The 23368-nt window shown below is 41.0% G+C and overlaps 1 protein-coding gene and 1 long non-coding RNA gene across 7 annotated transcripts; one reads left to right on the forward strand and one right to left on the reverse strand.

Annotated features, from left to right (window-relative positions):
* Positions 1 to 1283: 1283 nt before the first annotated feature.
* On the forward strand, positions 1284 to 6205 carry LOC103418005 (disease resistance protein RUN1-like). Of its 2 annotated transcripts, XM_070805629.1 has the most exons (6): positions 1284 to 2369; positions 2896 to 3991; positions 4195 to 4473; positions 4594 to 4981; positions 5105 to 5418; positions 5520 to 6205. In XM_070805629.1, exons 1-6 carry the CDS (start codon positions 1702 to 1704, stop codon positions 5991 to 5993), a joined length of 3219 nt encoding a protein of 1072 aa, XP_070661730.1. In that variant the 5' UTR covers positions 1284 to 1701; the 3' UTR covers positions 5994 to 6205. The 2 variants fall into 2 exon arrangements, with proteins under 2 accessions (XP_070661730.1, XP_070661729.1); XM_070805628.1 differs by having other exon boundaries at positions 1302 to 2369; positions 4594 to 5418.
* Positions 5766 to 21949, reverse strand: LOC103448639 (uncharacterized). Of its 5 annotated transcripts, none has more exons than XR_011571770.1 (5): positions 21703 to 21949; positions 21114 to 21481; positions 7396 to 7941; positions 6455 to 6720; positions 5766 to 5895 (listed from the first exon to the last, which is right to left on the reverse strand). It is a non-coding gene; the product is annotated as an uncharacterized lncRNA (long non-coding RNA). The 5 variants fall into 5 exon arrangements; XR_011571768.1 differs by having other exon boundaries at positions 7396 to 7593; positions 7680 to 7941; positions 21114 to 21949; XR_011571769.1 differs by having other exon boundaries at positions 7396 to 7593; positions 7672 to 7941; positions 21114 to 21949.
* Between the last annotated feature and the right edge of the window lie 1419 nt (positions 21950 to 23368).

The following is a 23368-nucleotide window of genomic DNA, read 5'->3' on the forward strand; positions in this document are numbered from 1 at the left end:
AATATAATATAAGATTTTGTGGTATCCACTAGTGTAAATATTTTAAATTAAAGATCGAATTCATTCATTGTATTCATATAGGATCAAGGAGTGTAGCTGTAAAAAATCATCAAAATCGAAGTTAAAATCACCGTTCAATCGTGATTTTTCGTTGATAAATGTCGAAAAGTTTTATCCCGTTACTTGATCTCTGAATGTTTATTTTTTGCGATTTTTGGAATATGCGATCTCGAAGGATATGTATCTCATCAAAATGATAGATTCACTAACACTTAAAGTTTATTTACACTTTCATTAACTATAACATAAGATTTTGTAGTATCCACTTCTGTAAATATTTTAAATTGACGATCAAATTAGTTCATTGTATTCATATAGGATCAAGGAGTGTAACTGTAAAAATTCATCAAAATCGGAATTAAAATAGTCGTTAAATCGTGATTTTTCATTAAAGTGATGCTATGTGAATTTCAAAAAGTATGTCAGAAGTTGGCATCGATTTTAACCGACGCTAGTTTCATTAAAGCGACGCGAGTTTCATTAAAGCAACGCTATGTGAATTTCAAAAAGTATGTCAGAAGTTGGCGTTGGTTTTAATCGACGCTAGTTTCATTAAAGCGACGTTATGTGAATTTCAAAAAGTGTGTCATAAGTTTGCGTTTGTTAAATCTCTCTAGACGATGAAAATTCGACAAAGGCCACACACGTATATATAAACAGGGGCCGCTTCTAAGTATTTTCTAGGTAGAAAATTCTATATGTTTCTTATATTATAGATCATGAGACAAATAGTGTATATGAAAATTTTAACTGATATTTATCATATGATGACATGAGTAATAATTTAACTACTAATTAAAGTTGGACAAAATTTCAATGTCTATCGAATAACATGATTTGTTTATTACTACACGGTTTCGGATTTGTCTAATACTTTATGTTTAAGGGTATGCTATCCACACACCAATTTTTACTTCTTACACACCCTTTGTTAATTTATGTTCATTGATGTTATTCAATTCATTCGATCCGATGACTGAAAACTAAAAATATGTGGAAGAAGTAAAAATGAGTGTAAATATCACACCCCTATGTTTAAAGAGTGACCTTAAAAATAAAAAAGTTTAATTAAATCATGCTAATTTACAAAGTTGCGGAATGAGAAACAAAATAAAAAAGATAGAGCGAGAAAATTTAAATGTGAAAGTTGCTAGCATGAGTTCGTAAGAGGAAAGCTAACTATTAGACGTTTCTACCATAATATTGAAAAGCAAATATAGCTTTTTCTTTAATGTGAATAAAGCATCATCTATCACTTTCAGAGTTTCCAATATTATTCCCACCACAACACACATTGCCAATTATCTCGATCGTATTCATATATGAATCTTTTGCGAAACTTCAATCTAGCCGTCCAGTGATCGGATAGTGGCATCGTGGTTTTCCACTGGAAACGTCCTTGGTTTTCTTCAAAATGCAGCTCCTGCTTTTTCACCGTCCTATTACGTGTCGGTAGGGTTACATGACCACTTTTGTCTCCCTGGGGCCTTGACCGTATGTGATTTGCTTTCAGATGAGACTTAAAAGAGTATTTCACCAATGAAAATAAGTTCTAAGTCAACAAATTAATCACCAGTCAGGTCCCCATAGAGGGATACAGATAGCATTTTGGTCCATTTCATCTCATTTTAATGGACGCGGATGACTGGCTTTTGTTGTTTGAAGGAGCTTGACTTGGGTTTAGGTATTTCAGTATCATCGGTTCGGCAACACAAACACAACCGCTGCCATTTTTTCAGTCGTGATCCGAACCACTACAGTGCCATAACAATGGATACCGCCATGACAGCCCACGAAGCCTCCTCTTCATCCTCCTCCAAGTCAAAACTTGGGAATTACGACTTGTTCTTGAGCTTCAGAGGTGAAGACACGCGCAAGGGCTTCACAGGCCACCTCCACGCGGCATTAAAAGACAGGGGATACCAGGCTTATATGGATGAGGACGATCTAAAAAGAGGGGAAGAAATAAAAGAGGAAATGTTCCGGGCAATCGAAGGGTCGAGGATCTCCATCATTGTCTTCTCAAACAGGTATGCGGATTCAAGTTGGTGTCTTGATGAGCTGGTGAAGATCATGGAGTGCAGATCCAAACTGGGGCGACATGTTTTGCCAATATTCTATCATGTTGATCCTTCACATGTTAGGAAGCAAGACGGAGATTTAGCCGAAGCATTTCTGAAGCACGAAGAGGGCATCGGTGAAGAAAAAGATGGCAAGAAACGTGAAGCTAAACAAGAAAGGGTAAAGCAGTGGAGAAAGGCTCTTACAGAAGCTGCAAACTTGTCTGGCCACCATGTCACTGATAATGGGTAATCATTCAGCTGCTTTTCAAGATTTGAAACGTTTTAGTGAATGACTTACATCTCTCGTATAACTAACATGCTTAATTAACTTATTGAGAAAAATTTTATTGTGACTGAAACACTGGTGATACATTACGTTTTTTTATATAAATTGTGAGATTTTATTTTTTTAACTTTTTAACACATATATCTCACTATTTGTATAATGATACATGGTGTGACACCTCGTATGTATGCTGGTCACACTGAAAAATCTCTCATTAATTAACATTTCACATGAACTCAACATTAATTAGCATGCTTAATTAATACATCTTAATTTCTCATACAAAACCAAACCGTAATTGGAATTTAATTAGTGAATGCTTTCGTTCTTTTATTCAAGTTGGTCACAAAATCACATACTAGCTAGTAGCTAGCTAGTTAGTGTGTGTGTGTGTATGGAGGAAACAAGGAGAGAAGGAAAGAAAATTGTTTATGTACTACTGAGCCTTCATTGATTCCCAATAATGTTTACGAATTCAATTTTCAGGCGTGAAGCAAATCTTATTAGAGAAATTGTTGACAATATTATTACGAAATGGCTTATGAACACAAACAAACTAAGAGTGGCCAAGCACCCAGTTGGTATCAGTTCTCGTACACAAGATATTATCAGTCATCTTTCAAGTGGTGGATCAAATGTTGTCATGGTTGGAATTTGGGGGATGGGTGGATTGGGTAAAACAACAGCTGCCAAAGCCATTTATAATCAAATTCATCATAACTTCCAATTCAAAAGTTTCCTGCCCGACATTAGCAACACTGCAAGTAAACATGGTCTAGTTTATTTGCAAGAAAAACTTATTTCTGACATCTTGAAAGAGGAGTCTAAAATAAGAAGTGTTGATGAAGGCATCTATCTGATAAAAGATCAATTTTCACATAGAAGGGTACTTGTCATCATGGACAACATAGATGAAGGGGAGCAACTGAATGCAATAGCTGGAAATCACAATTGGTTTGGTCTGGGAAGTAGAATTATCATAACTACACGAGATGAACATGTACTAAAGCAAGGGAAAGTGAACAAGACATATCAGCTTCCGGAAATGAATAAAGGAGAAGCTCTAGAGCTCTTTAGTTGGCATGCCTTTGGGAATAGTTGGCCTAACGAAGGATATATTGAACTCTCAGAAAATGTTTTTTCTTACTGTGGAGGTTTGCCACTAGCCCTTGAAGTTTTAGGTTCTTTTTTGGTTGAAAGAACCAAAGCAGAATGGAAAAGTCAATTGAAGAAATTGAAAAGAAAACCTGAAGGAAAAATAATAAAACCACTCAGAATAAGCTTTGAAGGGCTAGATGACACACAAAAGGCTATATTCCTTGATATATCTTGTTTCTTTATTGGAAAGGACAAGGACTACGTCGCAAAAGTACTAGATGGATGTGAATTTTTTGCAACAATAGGAATCAGTGTCCTCCGTGAACGATGCCTTGTAATTGTTGAAGACAACAAGTTGAATATGCATGATTTGCTTCGGGAAATGGCCAGAGTAGTAATTTCTGAAAAATTCCCTGGTCACCCTGAAAAATGGTGTAGGTTGTGGGATGATCGAGATGTCATCGATGTATTGACAAATAAATCTGTAAGTACATTCCTAATAAAATTTTGAATTAGTGCATCGTACTAGAAAAGCTTATATGTAACCTACGTATGTGTATGATAAAGTAAACAACATTCATGTGTAAATATGCAATTGCTTTAAGAAGCTCAATTAGGCAAAATCACGTAAATATATATATGCAAATTATCCTTTTTCTTACTCATTTAACCTTTTTTAACTAACAGGGAACTCGAAATGTTGAAGGACTCGCTCTACATTTGCAAAGCTATGATGAGGCTAGTTTCAGTACAAAAGCATTTGCTAAAATGAAGAAACTTAGACTGCTTGACCTCAGCAGCGTAGAGCTCAATGGAGAATACAAACATCTTCCCAAAGAGTTAATATGGCTGAGCTGGGAACGATGCCGTTTAAAGTCCATACCAGATGACTTTTTTAATCAAGATAAACTAGTTGTTTTAGAGATGCGGTGGAGCAAACTGGTACAAGTTTGGGAGGGTTCCAAGGTACAATGAATTATACCTGATGATGTTCTATTTCGATTTGTTTTTTGGATTTCTTCTCTTTTTTTATAACATCTTCATTTCAGATATTAATTTCAATTTTCTTGTGATTTTTTGCAACAGTCGCTACATAACTTGAAAACCCTTGATCTCCACGGTTCCGATTTCTTAGAGAAATCACCGGACTTTTCACAGGTCCCAAATCTTGAAGAGTTGATATTGGTATGGTGTAATAGTTTGTCCGAGATTCACCCCTCCATTGGTCATCTTAAAAGACTTTCTTTGGTGAACCTTATGGGATGTTTTAAGCTTATTTCTCTTCCAAGGGATTTCTATAAATTGAAATCTGTTGAGACTCTTCGTCTTACTATGTGTTTGAATTTCAGAGAAGTGCATGAGGATATAGGGGAGATGGTATCACTGAGAACACTTGAAGCAGAGCATACAGCCATAAGAGAAGTACCACCTTCCATAGTAGGATTGAAGAATCTCACTCGTTTATCTCTGGAGGGTACTGTGAGGGGTATTCAATTGCCCCATTCGTTAAGAGAATTCAATCTCTTATCACGCTATGATGATGCAGTCCCTAAGGATCTTGACTGTCTAATTTATTTACAACATTTGCATCTTCAAGGTAATAAGTTTCATAGCTTACCAAACCTCAGTGGTCTTTCAAAGCTCGAAACATTGTGGTTAAATGGAAGCAAATATCTTCGTACAATCCCTGATTTACCAACAAATTTGAAAGTTCTATTTGCCGATGCTTGCCCTGCATTGGAAACAATGCCAGACTTTTCAGAAATGTCAAATATGAGAGCACTGAGTGTAAGTGATTCACCCAAACTCACTGAGGTTCCAGGCTTGGATAAGTCATTAAACTCCATGGCGTGGATTGACATGAAAAGGTGCACTAAACTCACAGTTGATTTTAGGAAGAACATTCTACAGGTATCTCTCTCTCTCCATCTCATTGCCTTCCTATCATGCGCATACATGTATACATATACATATATATACATATATATATGACACTTGTATTGTATATATAGGGATGGACTTCTTGCGGATTTGGAGGCATTGTTCTCCATGGGAATTATGTTCCTGATTGGTTTGAGTTTGTCAACAAGGGTACTAAAGTCAGTTTTCATATTCCCCCGACCGATGATCGTAATTTTGAAGGGCTAACTCTGTTCTGCTTGTTCCGCGTATACAAATGGAAACATTTACCTCATCTTGACATTACTGTTATAAGTAATACCAAACTTACTAAGTTGCAGGCCTACAGATCCAAAGGAGGTGCTGGGGCTGAGAATTATGAAGATGATTATCTTTGGCAAGGACAACTCTCGAACAATGAGCTCAATTTGCAAGGCGGGGATAAAGTTGATATAGTTTTTGAAGATCCATGGGCGAATGGGGATTATTCTGTTAAAATAATGAGAACAGGGGTTAATCTAGTATGGGACAAACTTATGAAGGAAAATATGCATGATTTTAGGGACACTAAATATCTTTTTGACTGAGATCCAGATGAGGGAGGACCAAGCCATGACGCATCTGATAAACTCGTTTGTGCAGAATGAAGGTGAAAGCATCACAGTCAATTCGTCAAACACCTCACCATTTTTCGCTTTCCTAGTTTGATAACGGAGGCTAGTCCATATTTCATGTTTTTTTTTCAGATTCCTATGATTTTTTCAGTTAGCTTTTTTGAATTTTGAATTTATTGCATCAAGTAACATTTCACATTACAACAATCAATATAAGACTTTCACCCAAATATTTGATAAATACTACTCGAATTTGCCCAAATACTTGCCCTTGTTCCGCCACATATTCAAGGAATTCACTTTTAAGGTTAGAAAGAAAATCAATGATATCCTCAAGATGCCAATCAATGGTTTCTACGACCTTTTCATTAATCTTGACTTGCCCTGACATGTTAGCAGAAGATTGACTCTACATTTACTAAAAGATTTATTACCTTTTCTAATACCTTTGCAGTCGATGAACTCGTTTGCGCATTAAAAAAACAGTGTTCTGTTGGATTCTCCAAAACTTTAGAAGGAAGTTGTTTGTAAGATTGTAGAGCTGTTCCCGTTAAGATAAAAAATCTCATTTGCAAGACTCAGAAATGATGGATTGCTCAATAGAATATCTCGGAAATTTTCTCCACTTCCCTTCCACTCTGAGTCTCTGACTGATGAGTTCATAAGCTTCAGTCTCTGATTTTAGTTTCTACTAGTGATGCTGCAGGTTTTAAAACCATATAAAACATGTCAAAAGTTCTAAGTATATATACGATATGCAATATTTCCATACATGTGATTCATGTCTTCTTAACCATTGACAGAACAAACTGAAAAAATGAAAAGCAAAAATATGAATTGTACATGAAATTGTGTTCAATCCAAAAACTACAATTCAGAAGGATAAATATACATGCGCTTTGCAATTTCATTTCTCAGTTCTACTACTGCTACTTGTTCTAAACACGGTCAACTTCGACTGTTCCCTACTTTATGAGTGCTAATTACATCCCTTACCTGAAAACCAATTGCAAACACCAGGCCATTATCAGTTTCTTTGGCCCTTACAAAACACATTTGCTACATCTAAATGTTGTGTCCTTCTGTAAACGCCATCAAGTTAAGATGTCACACAGACACAGTAAAAAAAATAAATGAACACAATAAATATAGCTTACATATGTTTGTGGACTTCAATTTAAAAAAAAAAAAAAAAGAGAACTTTTTGTTGGGGTAACAAACTCTATCGGACTTACAAAAAGAGTATCTATTACGACACAACGAGAAAAAACTCTTGTTCAGCAAATCAGTGCAAATGTAGCTAAACCACCAAAATTCTAATATTGAAAGCTACGGTTTCACCTTGACCAATATACATATCAAGAACAAAAATTACCTGACAGAGTAAAGTGTGATGAGAATAAAAGGAATGACAAAGTCAACAAGACCCTCCTCTTCCCCTCCCTCTACTACTCTGCTGTCCCCTTCCTCCTCTTCCTCTCCCTTCATAATCTCTGTCATCTTCTTTTTGGTAGCTAAACATGCTCATTTTAATATTCTCTGCATCCACCACATCATGAGAACCCTTTTGTACCTGAAGTTGCAGCACAATAACGTCAGAAATCTTGCAATACAACAATAATACCAATTTTAATGATCAGAAGATGCTGACACGCTGACATGATAATCATCCAAATCAAATTGATTTTGGAGCTGCCGTGCAAGTTCCTCCTCACGACAACTACTTGTACAGGCACCTCCAATTGAAGGCTTTGCCTGGCTTTTTTCTTTTCTCATACATGCAAAGTGAACACCACGGGCTCTTCCTCTTGCCTCCCGTTCCCCCCAAACTGTCTGCCTCTTGAATGCTTGTCATCCCGGTTTCGATGACTCATTTTTTGAGGAAGCTTTTGTGCGGCTGCCTGGTTTTGAACAGGGATTGCTGTGGAAGCCATGAATATATCAATATGAAATTACAAAGTGAAAAAATGTAGAACATTTATAATAAATAAATAAATAAGTTTAACTAAATGTGTTTCTTGTGTGATTCAAGTATAAGTCCATTACAGACAAAACTTAGCAGAAATGTGGTTTTCCCTCTGTTTGTACCATACTTGACTAATCCCGAAACTACTGAGCACCGGTCAACGTTATACCGTCAAGGACCCAGAAGAGTTTCCCTTCAACCAGAAGGCCAATCACAATGCGACACGTGTCGACATCAGAAGCTAATCACAGCACGACACGTGTCAACATCAGAAGCCAATCACAACACGACATGTGTCAATATTAGAACAAAACTAGAAACTCTCTTCTATAAATAGGGATCATTCTCCCACAATAATCTCTAATGTCATTTTGTACTAAACTATTCACTAGAACTCACTAAACCAGAGCTTGAACCTATGTATTTGTGTAAACCCTTCACAATTAATGAGAACTCCTCTACTCCGTGGACGTAGCCAATCTGGGTGAACCACGTACATCCTGTGTTTGCTTCTCTGTCTCTATTCATTTACGTACTTATCCTCACTGGTGACCGAAGCAACCAAGCGAAGGTCACAAAACCTGACACTTTCTGTTGTACCAAAGTCTTCGCTGATTTTGTGCATCAACATTTGGCGCCGTCTGTGGGAAACGACACTTATTCCCACTCTCTTCAGCTTTGTCAAGCTGGTTTCCACCGCTCGTACACTCTCTTTTGGCCAAGCATCTCTCTCCGATATGGGGAGCGAAAGAAGCCACAGCACACAGAATGACACCCCTGCTGGACCTAGTATGAAGCAACGAAAGCAGGAAGGAAATAGAGTTACTCTTCAAGCTAAAGTCGATGAGCTAGAGGTTCAGAACAACAAGATAGCGATGAAGAATGAAGTCCTCCAGGAACAATATGAAAAACTTTTCGAGATGCTTCACGAGGCTAGGCAGGCTCAAACACACAAGCTTGTCGCCCCTGTCGAGGTCAACAATCAACTGAATGCCCCCCAACACGGAGGGTCGCCGATATCCGACACGGACATCCCTGATAGGGATCGAGCTACACATCAATGTGATAATCAACATGAGACTTCTCTCAACCCAGCTGCTTCAACCCGAAGCAGGAGAAGTAGAGGAAAACACCTCCTCACAGAGGGTGTGGAAGGATCAAAAGCTGTCTATCGCGATTGTCGAGACTTCCTAAAGCAACGTCGAGAGAATCCCATCCACATAAGCTCGAAGATCAATGACCCAAGGGTTTCTGAAAGACTCGGTCCTCTTCCACGACCCAGGCCAGCCGCCAATCTAGAGAAGGGGCAACAAGTCCCAGAAGAATATGAAGGTACTGGGGACTCGGAAACATTCCGACATACTCACTCTAGAAGTCAGTGTGGCGAGTCCAGAGAAAGATCACGTTATCTTGATCAAACTTTCCTACTTCCAAGAGGCGATGGGGACTTAAAGAAGAAAACTTCAGTGGTGCACGACTCCGCTCAGGACCCCCTTGTCCTGCAGCTCCTTGAGGAAGTAAACAAGCTGAAGGCTGAACGTCAAGCCGAGATACCTGACTGGAACCAACCTAGGCCTGGCCCTCTCACAAGAAGGATCCTCAACACTCCCCTCCAAGCGAAGACAAAGCAGAAGCTTGACTTACAGCTCTATACTGGAAGGGAAGACCCGATTGAACACCTTAACCTCTTTGAGTCTACCATGGTATACCGGGGACACACTGACGAAGAACGGTGCCTTCTCTTCCCCTCCACCCTCTCTGGCGGAGCTTTAAACTGGTATTGCCGTCTTCCACCTGAGACAGTAGACTCATTTGAAGAGTTGAGAAAGCTGTTTGTCTCTCAACACATCTTCCAGACCGATCGCTTGCATTCCGCAGATGACTTGTACACTATTCACCAGAAGCCGGACGAGTCATTACGAAAGTACGCTGGCCGCTTCAGCCATGAGTATTCTCGCTGCGCTGAGGCAGATGACAAGACCGCCCTCAAGGCTTTCACTGCAAGCTTACGTGACTGTTTCTTCAAGTACATGATCAATGCCAACACTTGGAAGACTTACTCTGAGGTGATGACACAAGCTTACAACCATGCCTCCGCCGAGGCAAGGACATATCAAGGGAAACCCCCTACAGTCACCCCTTATCAGCAAGTAGGGAATGGAGGCCAGATCCAACCGAATGAAAAGACCTCAACCTTCCAAATGGTAGCAGCACACCCCCTACCTCATTTAATGCTTCGCCAAGTCAGCAGACATATCAATCTCAGGGCAAAATGAAGGACTTCCATCCTCACCAATCTCATTTTAATAAAAAGAATAAGGGGCACTATCGCGATAACTCAGGATATCGTCACAATAATGCCCGCCCCCAGGCAGTCAACGCAGTGGGCCAATCACGTGTCAAGACAGGCCCTACCCTGAGGTATGAGACATACACCTCTTTGAATGCTACATGTGCTGCCATCTACCCCAGTATAGCTCACCTGATACCAAAGCCAAAGCCAAGACAGCCAGATTACAAGTCCACGAAGAACACGGACATGTTTTGCTGCTACCACGAGTATAATGGCCATGATAGTAAGAAGTGCATTATCCTCCGTGACCATATTGAAGCTTTGGCACGTGAAGGAAAAATTGATCAGTTCCTCCTTCACCCTCCAAGGGATAACTGTAACCAACGCCAGGTGAATGTGATATATTCCATAAGCGGCGGCACACCCATGTCTGAATCTTCCAATAGGGCCATGAAAAGCAGTGAACGAACTTTGAGACCTGGCCATCAAGTGTTTCACGTGGAAGACATCAGAGGAGGCAAGTATCAAAAGCCTAACTGGGATCCAATATGTTTCTACCCTGAGGAAGAAAGAGGTATCATCTACCCTCACAATGACCCGCTGATCGTGGAAGCTCACATAGCAAATTTTGATGTGAAACGAATCCTGATAGACACAGGTGCTTCAGTCAATATCATGTTTGCTGAAGCTTTCAAGGCACTTAATGTAGCTGAACACTTGCTCGATCGCTCGATTTCTCCTCTGATAAGCTTCTCTGGCGATATCGTGCAACCTTTAGGGAGTATACACTTACCCTTCACCATTGGTACAGGCCCCTACACAGCTACTATTACCACTAACTTCCTAATGGTCAACTGCCCGACGGCATACAATGTCATCTTTGGGCGCACAGGCATCAATGATCTCAAGGCCATGGTATCCACACATATGTTGTTGATGAAGTTTCCAACCCCTTTCGGCAATGGGTACATCAGGGGAGATCAACTTAGTGCTCGATCATGTTACAACACTTCAGTCAAACAACAACACCTGCCTGTCCCCAAGGAGACTCTCTTTATACATAACCAAGTCGTAAAGACCAGTCCAGATGAATCCAACTCGGGTCTTCAGGATGGCAACAGTCAACCCGACGACCCTCGAGATGACTCATTCACCCAGCAAGCACAACCCGCTGAAGAGTTAGAGAAGATCTCTATCTCCAAAGACCATCCAGACCGCATGGTGAATATTGGCACCACTTTGTCACCACTCATTCGGTTGTCGCTGATCTCCTTTTTGCAAGAGAACGCCGAGGTCTTCGCTTGGTCATATAAAGATATGCCGGGCATCTCTCCCGATATCATCTGTCACCACTTGAGTATTGATCCCAAGACCAAACCAGTAAAACAGAAGCGAAGATCTTATGATGTTGAACGATACGAGGCGATGAAAGCAGAAGTTGAAAAACTCAAGGACATAAGCTTCGTCCGTGAAGTCAATTACCCAACATGGGTAGCAAATGTTGTCCTTGTTAAGAAAAATCCGACCAAGGAAAGTCTCTTGCTTCAAAAGGTCTTGTGGAGAATGTGTGTCAACTACACCGACCTAAACAAAGGATGCCCGAAGGATAGTTTCCCCCTTCCTCTCATTGATAGACTTATAGACTCTACGGCAGGGTGTGAGCTCTTGAGCTTCATGGACGCTTATTCAGGATACAACCAAATCCTTATGAACCCCTCAGACCAAGAACACACGGCCTTCACTACTGACAGGGGACTATATTGCTATAAAGTCATGCCTTTCGGCCTAAAGAATGCAGGAGCAACTTATCAGAGACTGGTCAATTCAATGTTAACCGAACAAATTGGGAAGAGCATGGAAGTTTACGTTGATGATATGCTAGTCAAAAGCAAACATGCTGACCAACACATCACCAACCTATCTGAAACTTTCACCATTCTAAAAAGGTATCGAATGAGGTTGAACCCCAACAAATGTGCCTTCGGCGTGGGCTCTGGCAAATTCTTAGGCTTCATGATTAGCCAACGAGGCATTGAAGCTAACCCTGAAAAGATCAAAGCAATCCTCGACATGAAAGAGCCAATAACTTCAAAAGACATCCAAAGCCTTACTGGCAAGGTGGCAGCCTTAACCAGATTCATCTCTAAGGCCACAGACAGATGTGCTACTTTCTTCAAAGCACTCAAGGGAAATAAGAAGTACATTACATGGACGGAGGAATGTGCCAAGGCATTCAGGAACCTCAAAGAGTACATGAGTAAAGCCCCTCTGCTCTCCAAACCAGAAGTTGGTGACACTCTCATCATCTATCTATCGGTTTCGGCTTCAGCAGTCAGTTCTGTTCTTATTCGAATGGACAGTGGTGTCGAACGGCCCGTCTACTACGCTAGCAAGGCCCTACAAGATGCGGAGACACGATACTCTAACATTGAGAAATTAGCTTCAGCATTGGTCATGTCTGCTCGGAAACTTCGCCTTTATTTCCAAGCACACGCCATCATCGTGCTTACCAATCACCCTCTTCGACAGATACTCCAGAGTCCTGACACGTCTGGACGAATGATCAAATGGGCGATAGCATTGGGTGAGTTTGACATCTCCTACCAACCAAAACCAGCCGAAAAAGGTCAAGCAGTAGCAGATTTCATCGCCGACTTCACATATCCTGTTGACATTGCTTCTACACCTGAAGCAGTAGCTTCATTACCATCGGAAGCTCAGAAAGTAGAATCAACGACCCCAGCATGGAGTCTGTATGTTGATGGCTCATCCAACCAACAGGGCTGCGGAGCAGGATTAGTCCTCACTACCCCCGACAAAGTGGCGATGGAATACGCTCTTCGTTTCAAATTCAAGGCATCGAACAACGAGGCCGAATACGAAGCCCTTCTAGCAGGCTTGCGTTTGGCCAAACACCTTGGGGTTAAACGAATTGATATCTTCAGTGCCTCCCAATTAGTGGTCAACCAAGTCACAAACAACTTTGATGCTAAGGATAGCTCCATGGCAGCATATCTTGCGCAAACGCGACTTTTGCTCAAGCACTTCCACTACCAGATCACCCAAGTTCCTCGAGCGGCAAACAGTCATGCAGACGCTTTGGCTCGCCTCGCCTCGGCAGTGGAAGACAAGATTGGGAGAAAAATTCATGTCGAATTGTTGGCAGAACCAAGCACCATGGTCGCGAAGGTGTACAATTTACAACAAGAAGATAGTTGGATCACCCCAATTTATAAATTCCTTGCTCATGGCACCCTCTCAATTGACAAAGTCCAAGCTAAGCAGATTCGATACAAGTCTGCCCGCTACCTGATCATTAATGACCAACTCTACAAGCGCGGTTTCACCCTGCCATACCTAAGATGCCTTACACCTGCGGAGGCGAAAATTGTCCTTCGGGAAATACATGAAGGAGTCTGCGGAGATCATGCTGGGTCTCGATCCCTAGCTCACAAGACTTTTCGCCAAGGATACTATTGGCCAACACTCCACCAAGATGCCATCAGAATATCTCGCTCATGTGATAAGTGTCAACGCTACGCAACTATCCCTCACTCCCCTCCCGAGCCGCTCACTCCTATGATCAGCCCTTGGCCCTTCGCCCAATGGGGACTTGATTTGATCGGCCCAATGCCTGCAGGGAAAGGCAAGGTCCGCTATGCAATCGTTGCAGTTGATTACTTCACAAAGTGGGCTGAAGTAGAACCCTTGGCAACCATTATTGAGGGAAAAATAGAAGACTTCGTATGGAAGAACATCCTCTGCAGATTCGGCATTCCCAATGCGATAGTCACGGATAATGGGCGGCAGTTCGACAACAAGAAGTTCAAGATGTTCTGCTCTAAGTTCAACATCAACTTATGTTTTGCCTCTCCAGCCCATCCCCAGTCTAACGGACAAGTCGAGGCCGTTAACAAAATAATCAAGCGCACTCTGAAAACTAGCTTGGACAAAGCTAAAGGTTGTTGGCCAGAATTCGTACCCCAAGTCCTTTGGTCATACCGCACTTCATATCGGACTTCCACAGGAGAAACTCCATTCTCACTTGCTTTTGGTACAGAAGCAGTTGTCCCAGTTGAGCTTGAGCAAGCAACATACCGAATCCAGAACTACATACAGAGTGAGAACGACAAGCAACTCACCCTCAACCTGGATCTAGTCGAGGAACACAGAAATCAGGCTCACCTAAGGAATGTCGCCTACAAGCAGCGCATCTCCAACTACTACGACTCAAGGGTCAAACCTCGCTCTTTCAAAGTGGGAGACTGGGTACTGAAGAAAAGATTACTCTGTGATACAGTCCCGAGTGAAGGAACACTCAGTCCTAACTGGGACGGACCGTTCGAGGTCGTCGGCATCAGTCGCCCTGGCTCCTACAAGCTCAGAAACTCTGACGGCAAGACCCTTGGCCATCCATGGAATGCTGACCACTTGAAGTACTATTACAAATAAGACTCACATTGTACAAGTGTTAAGCTACAGCCGTTCGGCATCCTATGTAACAAAGACCATTTGGTATGAATTCAATAAAGAGGTGATTTAGCCAACTCGGCCATAAACTCTTTTCCATTCTGAGCAATGAAACACTCAAGTGTTGAAGCTTCAACGCAAATGTTTCCAATACAAAACAAAATCTAAGTATGTGTCAACAAGACTATACAAAGGATCTACATCATACATTCCAACACATTCATACATAAACATCATATATTCCAACACATTCATACATAAACATCATACATTCCAACACATTCATACATAAACATCATATATTCCAACACATTCATACATAAACATCATACATTCCAACACATTCATACATAAACATCATACATTCCAATACATTCATACATAAACATCATACATTCCAACACATTTATGCATAAACATCATACATTCCAACACATCCATACATAAGCCAACTGTGCTTCGAAAGGGTTCAACACACTTTGTGTCATTCGACATTTGCCACAATGTGCCTCGACACCTTGCCCTTATTCTCACCAACTAGGTGATGAAGGAACTCACCTTCGTACCACCAACTAGGTGATGAAATGTACAACCCGTACTCTAATATTATTTGGAAACTTGCCACCCTTATCACCAATCAGGTGAAGAAGGAACTCATCTTCATGCCACCAACCAGGTGATGAAATGTACAACGCGTACTTTCCTTCATGCCACCAACCAGGTGATGAAATGTACAACGCGTACTCTCCTTCATGTCACCAACCAGGTGATGAAATGTGATGAAAGGTGATTAAGGAATTCACATTCGTACCACCAACCACATGATGAAAACAACCTACCATTCATTCCATTAACCAGAAGACGAGTGGTACAACTTGTACATGTGAACTCCTAGCATTCACAAATAATAAAAAACCATCAAGATTTACAACTCAACTAGGGGAGCACTTATGCCTAACAAGAGCTATAGTCACCAACAGAGTCTTATTGCAAGCCAACAATGGCTTCAATGCATGGTATACGAAGATCAAGCTCTTCAGCCCTCTTGCATCTGCTTCAGACATTTCTCCTCTGTAACAATGCAAACACTACAACTCATAGAACGCTTCAAACGCTTTTGATCAAGACTGTTCGAAGCAAATTCAATTTATATGGTTCATCCAAACCTTCGACTACTACAAGATGTGGCTTGCATCACAATCTCTCGCTTAACAGTATGGAAGCAAAATTTGTATACGTTGTCTCTCCCACATTTTCAAATTTCTAGTTTTCCCAAAAAAAAAAAAAAAAAAGAGGAAATTGGAAATTGGGAAATTCAACAAAAACTTCATCAATGGAGGACAAATATCAATCCCAAAGCTTCGTACTATGTTCATCAAGATAGTGCGAAACACAATCAATTTATGGTGCCAACAAAAGCTTCATCAATGGAGGACAAGTATCAATCTCCAAAGCTTCGCACTATGTTCATCAAGATAGTGCGAAGTGCGAAGCACAATCAATTTATGGTGCCAACAAAAGCTTCATCAATGGAGGACAAGTATCAATCTCCCAAGCTTCGCACTATGTTCATCAAGATAGTGCGAAGCACAATCAATTTATGGTGCCAACAAAAGCTTCACCTATAAAGCTTCAACCCCAAAGCTTCACCTATAAAGCTTCAAACACAAAGCTTCACCTATAAAGCTTTAACACCAAAGCTTCACCTATAAAGCTTCACCTATCAAGCTTCAACCCCAAAGCTTCACCTACAATACCAAATTTCAACACCAAAACACATAAAAGCTTCACACACTCTTCATCAAGATAGTGCGAAGCTAATTCCAGTGGAGCTGAATTTTGGACATCTTATAGTTCTTGAGCAGATGAACAACTTTCACGAAGGAAATTTTTCTATTTGAGCGACGGAAGTTAGAGTGTTGAAGCTCCAAACATGACGGTCAGATTTCTGCAAGCTTCAAAGCTGCTGCGGTGTTTCGAAGATCTGGAAATATTCAACCGTTAGTTTGTTCTGAATTTTTGATATGTTATGGAAGAGATGATGAGGAACAACTTCCATGAAGAAAGTATGTTGATCTGAACAAGAGAAAATGGAGTTTCGAAGCTCACAACAAGTCTAACGGGTTAACAGAAAATTGATGAACAGTTACTCATCATACTTGAATTTCTGAAGTTGTACTACTCCGATGGATCTCAAATTTAGATATGTTGTAGTTCACAAGATAAGGAACAACTTTCATGAAGACGACTTTGCAATCTGAGCTATAGAGAATGGTGTTATCTTGCATCCACTCAGGCTGATTAGTGGAAACGAAAAGCAATTCCACCAAAGAAAAGATGAAAAAGAGAGAAAAGCTACTAATTGCACTTGATCTTGTCTAGTCAATAGCATGCAGCATCAAACACACAAAAGTTGGAAATATTTTTAGATAAAGCATATACGAATGTGTGACATCGAAACAAGGATTCGTTACTTTGACAAATTAGTAACAAGCGAGACACCTCATTCGGCAACTCTCTTCGCCTGAAGACTTGGGGGACTCCCACCATATGCTACTGCACCTTGATACTCGGTAGTCTCACAACCACTCAGTGACTTGGATTTTTCAAGTCTCCAACCGAGAAGTTTTCCTCACTCGGGAAATTAAGGGAACACTACCTCAAACTACACGCTTCACTCACAAAGCTTCAACAATACAGGTTTCAACAAAAGAAAAAATTCAAAGAACTTTATGAAGAAGGCTTTGGTGTATTTAACACAATATGTTGAAATGAAGCAAAGCTTATTTATTAATATTTTCGATAAGCCACAAATATGTACATATACATGAGTCAAAATAAACAAACAAAAGGGAGCCTTCACAAAGGTTGCTTAGGGGAAGTCTCAGCAGTCGGTAGAGCCCCAGAAAGAGAAAGCACGGGAGGGTGGTTATCCGGAGCCTCAGTACTTGACAAAACCCCAGAAGGAGGAGGCATTGGAGGTTCATCATTTGAAGCTTCATTACCAGGTACAGCCCCAGAGGACGAAGACAATAAATGCCTTTGGAACAAACCCACAAACCGCTGATGATCAAGTAAAACCTTACCATCAGATTCCTTCATCTGGTCAAGCTTCCTCTTCATGTTTGTAGCATAGTCATGGGCGAGCCGGTGCAACTGTTTATTCTCATGCTTGAGCCCTCTAATCTCCTGTTTGAGACTCATCACTTCAGCAGCCAATGATTCAACTTGGCGGGTTCTAGCAAATAGGCGTTGGGCCATATTAGACACAGAACCTGCACACTGAACACTAAGAGCCAGAGAGTCCTTAACAGCCAACTCATCAGACCGTTTGGAAAGTAGTCTGTTATCTTTGGGAGTGAGAAGGTTCCTGGCCACCACTGCAGTGGTCATATCATTCTTCATCACAGAATCCCCAACGGTAAGAGGACCAGTAGGGGATATGAAGGATGGGCGCCATATGTTGTCTGGAGAAGGCGTGGCTGTCTCTTCTCCAAGGTTCAAGTCAAAACGACGGTCGGAGGGTCCAGACATTTTCAAATGTGTTGAAGAGGGAAGAGGTCAGACAAATCAAGATCTTAGAAGTGCAAGAAAGGAGCTTCTACTGGTAGAGATTCAAGTGTGCTGTGGAACTTAATGCCAGCCTCTATAAAAATCTGCACTCGACGGAGCTTCAGAAATCGAAGAGGCGTTTGCTTTCTCAAAAGCTGGGCTGCTCAGAGACCACGAGGGCCGATCTCAGAAATCGAAGAAGCACCTTCTTTTTCAGCCTCGTCAGCACCTGTCACATGCACACTCAGCTTTGCGGAAATTACGGGCAATCTGTCGAAGATTTCTGGTGAAGTAGAAAGCACGTGAATCTTACTGTTCAATCACCGCTCTCTATATGCACCATCAACTCCTCGGGTACCACATATAACTTTGTCAAAGATCTCTGACAAAGTTTAGGCACGAGAATTTCGAAGTTCCAGCTACCCTACTATTACCCACAAGGGTAAAGGAACAGCACCACTGCTTGACAACTGGAAAGTCCCTATGTGTGTCGACCTCCGTGTTTTGCGGCAAGACAGGTTGGCAAGAACGTCCAACCTTTACTCACATTCGAGAAAAGACTCCCAACATAATTACTTTCTCAAAAACCGGAGTAGCACCATTTTCCGAATCTCGAGAGTCAGATCCTCGACGGGATTGCTTGTTCGAAAACCGAAGAGGCACAACTCTCAAAACTTCGAGAGCCAGATTTCCTTAGATAAAGCTTGTCTGTAATCTTCACACGTAACATCAGCTTTCCAGATACCACATACCACTTTTTCAAAGTGCTCTGACAAAATTAAAACACGTGAAGCTGGCAGCTCCCACTACATTGCTGTGACCAAGAAAGGTAAAGGAATAGCATTACTACTTGTTATTGGGAAATCCCTATATACATCGACCTCCCTCCTCAACAGACAGGCAAACCTGCAAAAATGCTCAACCCTTTCTCGCATTCGAGAAGGCACCCTCAACATAACCTCTCGAAATACTCAGCTTTATTTCCCCCCGATAATACCTCAGCAAATAAGCCACACCAAGAACAAGAGTATCTCATATCATCAGGGTCGAAAGCAAGAGTATCCCATATCATGCTTTCTCCCTGTCTTTGTCTTTGTCCTTGTCCACACCTGCAGGACAATGAGAAAGAGAGCAGTCAGTCGGAACCTGAAATCAAACCTCCAATTTGGAACTGACTGCCTGGAGCCTTTGCCTGGTTGCTTACTTAGCATTGCTCTCGAGTACTCATCCTCAATTGCTGTCAAGGTCACGAATTCCACCGGCAAATACCTCATGACAGTTGATCAGATATTGGCTCTTTACACTGAAGCTGCCAAGCGTGGATGAGTCACTATGAAGGAATGTTCTGAAGGACCATTTAAATGCAAAGGTTGCACACCACTTCTGCCATGCAAAAGATTGAAGCAGAAGGTTCAACGGTGAGCTGAAACAGATCACTACAGCACGACACATTTCCATACCACATTCATTATTCCGTCAACAGCAAAAGTATCCCATATCATCAAGGTCGAACGTACTCTAGATTTGATGGACTTGTTTTGACCCTCAAATTCTTGAGTCGGCCTTATATTCTGAAGGGAACCAGAAAACCCTCCAGCACAGTTCAAGAATAAGCCTGTGGAAAGTTACTTCTTCAAAAGCAAAAGTATCTCATATCATCTCTTATCCATTTGCTTCTCCTTATCCTGGCAGTTGAATGAGAGACAAGGAGAAGGAGAACAATCAACCGGAAGCCGAAGTCAAACCTCTGATCCTGGGTTGCTTACTTGGAAGTTTGACTGCTTACCTTGTCTGTCACCTCTTTCGGCAGATCTCCTAGCTCGGCGACTTGGGGGACTCCTACTATAGGGTTTGTATCGCACTTGACCAAGCCCGAAACTACAAGTAAGCTTCAAGTGAAATTGATACATTACCTTGTGCATCTTCATCGGTTAAAGATACCACCCCTGGATGGAGGAAGCGTACTTCCAGAGAAGATGCCACATCTACCTATGAGAAAGATAAGGCAAGTGAAGACGATACCACACCTCGGTACTTAGAAGTTTCGTAATTACTCAGCGGCTTGGATCTTGCAAGTCCCCAACCGAGGAGCTTCCCTCACTCGGGAACTTAGGGGAGCACTGTTTGTACCATACTTGACTAATCCCGAAACTACTGAACACCGGTCAACGTTATACCGTCAAGGACCCAGAAGAGTTTCCCTTCAACCAGAAGGCCAATCACAATGCGACACGTGTCGACATCAGAAGCTAATCACAGCACGACACGTGTCAACATCAGAAGCCAATCACAACACGACATGTGTCAATATTAGAACAAAACTAGAAACTCTCTTCTATAAATAGGGATCATTCTCCCACAATAATCTCTAATGTCATTTTGTACTAAACTATTCACTAGAACTCACTAAACCAGAGCTTGAATCTATGTATTTGTGTAAACCCTTCACAATTAATGAGAACTCCTCTACTCCGTGGACGTAGCCAATCTGGGTGAACCACGTACATCCTGTGTTTGCTTCTCTGTCTCTATTCATTTACGTACTTATCCTCACTGGTGACCGAAGCAACCAAGCGAAGGTCACAAAACCTGACACTTTCTGCCACCTTACACCTGCCCCATCCACAACTATATATTCACCTAGAAATAATTAGTGAACAAATCCAAGTGTAAAAACACCGTCTCCTCTCAGACTCCTTCCCCTCAACTAAGTGACGTAAAATTAAACTTAATACTACACAACCCGGATGCAGCATAGAATAATAGTTAAATTTAATAACAAGCTGCAAGCTGGACATGAATGAAGATCCACCTTGTTTTGGCCTCGTAGTCGTTGCAGAGCTACCATGTTTGTCTTGAGTTCTTTCATCAAGGGAATCTGCCTTATGAGTGTTATCTGTCTCAATTTTTTCATAATTTTTATCATCTGGCTTTCAATTGAAGGTTCTGCTGCCTTCCAACTGATCTAACCTCAGTATTTCTGGCAATAGCCCACTACTCTTGGGGCTAACATCAGTGTAATCTGCCTATGATTGCATCATGCCCACGAGTTATGCATGCAATAGCAACGTTGCGTGGTTGAATATTATAGCAATAGCAACTTGTCCTGTTGAGGAAACCGACTTTTAGCTGCCCCAACTTGCAACTTCTCGAATGGAGGGAGGCGTTACCATCACTTTCCTGCGAAAGCCTTAAAGATAAACGTAACAAAACCTGGAATATTTTTTATACTAGCTTTCTTAATATGATATTATCCCATTTGCCGTTGTTTTGCATAATCTAGCTCAATTTCATACTAGCTTGAATACTAAACTGAACATATTCAAATCCAAAAAGTGATCAATCAAAGAAATCTCTAACTTATTTACACGTATAACACAAGCTCAGCATTGGGCAAGAACCTGGCGGAGATGGAATTGAGGTCCATGTTGGTGAGCTCGGCTTCTACTGGATTCACCACCGTATGCTTCTCGTCGGACAAGGCGGAGTGGATCAGGATAATCGCCTCCACTTGTTCGTGGTCGCGAAGAACCATCCTCTGGCTCTAGGTTTCGATTGCGGCGTCGGAAACGGCGCCGCCACTCCCTTTATTTGTTAGCTCCTGCTTGCCGCGGGGTTTTATTTTGGGGGCTATCTGAAAATTTTATCTGAAATTTCCCATATAGTTAATGGAACGGCGTAGTCAGGGGTATTGGTTCGTCTTTTGCGAGAAATTGAGGGCCACTGGCCCAAAATTAAAGGCTAAAATGTAATCGACAACCGACAAGGGCAAGCCCATTACGGCCCAATGGCTATGGATTTTCACACTCCTCATATTGTTTATTTCTGCTAGTTCTCCTTTATTTTTTTTAATATAAAAGAATATAACAAACTTAAAAAGCTCATGTGGATTAATTACTCCGTCTTTGTATACAACCGCGTCATAAAATTCCGTTTCAACCTATAAACTGTATATAATGTTCGACATTTGTTGGCCATAGCTAAATTATTGATAACTCACATTTTAACCATGACAAAAAGAAGGCACTATATGCAACCTATTCCAATCGAATTTCAACGATCCAAACAATTTATTTTGTAAGTCTTCATAGATCATTATTGCAAAAATTTAATTCAATTTAAAACCATTTATTTATTTAATTATCACGATGAAATTTTATTGTTTCTTATACAATAAAGTGTTCGTTAATTTCTTTGAACCCATTTAGATACCTTAAGTATTTCTGATTTGGCTATTTTTTGAAATGATGATAAGTTACAACTTGAAAAATAGATGGTTCGGATCGTTGAAGTTCGATGTGGTGTGGGCCTCACAACTAATCTCTATTTTTTTTTTTTTAAAATGAGGATCCCTTCACTTAAAGGCCTTTTATATATACACACACGTCCTTGTACATGGTTTTCTAATTCTTATGGTTGATCGTGAATATTTGTTAATAGTCGCTCAGCATTCACCAATGTGAACTACCCTCCACCAACCAGTACACAACGAGAGAGGCAAGTCCTTGGTGCAACTAATCCGTTTCTTACCAGTATAACCTTTTGTTAACAGGGAACTGAAGAAGTTGAAGGACTTGCTCTACATTTGCTTTATGGTTATGGCAAGCTAGTTTCAGTACAGAAGCATTTGCCAATATGAAAAAACTGAGATTGCTTCAGCTCGACATAGTAGATGGAGAATACAAACATCTTCCCAAAAAGTTAATACGATTATGTTGCCGTGGATGCCCTTAGCAGTCCTTACCAGTTGACTTTTTTAATCAAGAGAAACTAGTTTTTCTAGACATGCAGGGTAGCCACTTGGAACATGTTTGGGAGGGTTCCAAGGTACAATTAATTACACGTGATGATGTTCTGTTTCTATTTTTTTCTGGATTTCCATTTTATTTTTTATGACATCTTCCTTTTGGATATTAATCATTTTTCTTTGGTTTTCTGCAACAGTCGTTTCAGAAGTTGAAAACCATTAACCTCACTGGTTGCCATTTGCTAATTAAATCACCGGACTTTTCACAAGTCCCAAATCTTGAAGAGTTGATATTGGCATTCTGTTTCGATTTGTCCGAG

Source organism: Malus domestica, chromosome 02 (genome assembly GCF_042453785.1).
Source record: "Malus domestica chromosome 02, GDT2T_hap1".
NCBI classification, from domain to species: Eukaryota; Viridiplantae; Streptophyta; class Magnoliopsida; order Rosales; family Rosaceae; genus Malus; species Malus domestica.

Excerpts from the sequence above, each read along its gene's own strand:
- LOC103418005 (XM_070805628.1), top strand. The coding sequence starts at position 1,702 with ATGACTGGCTTTTGTTGTTTGAAGGAGCTTGACTTGGGTTTAGGTATT. Across the intron at positions 4,474-4,593 it reads AAGTTTGGGAGGGTTCCAAG|TCGCTACATAACTTGAAAAC; the intron begins GTACAATGAATT and ends TTTTTGCAACAG. Across the intron at positions 5,419-5,519 it reads TTAGGAAGAACATTCTACAG|GGATGGACTTCTTGCGGATT; the intron begins GTATCTCTCTCT and ends TTGTATATATAG.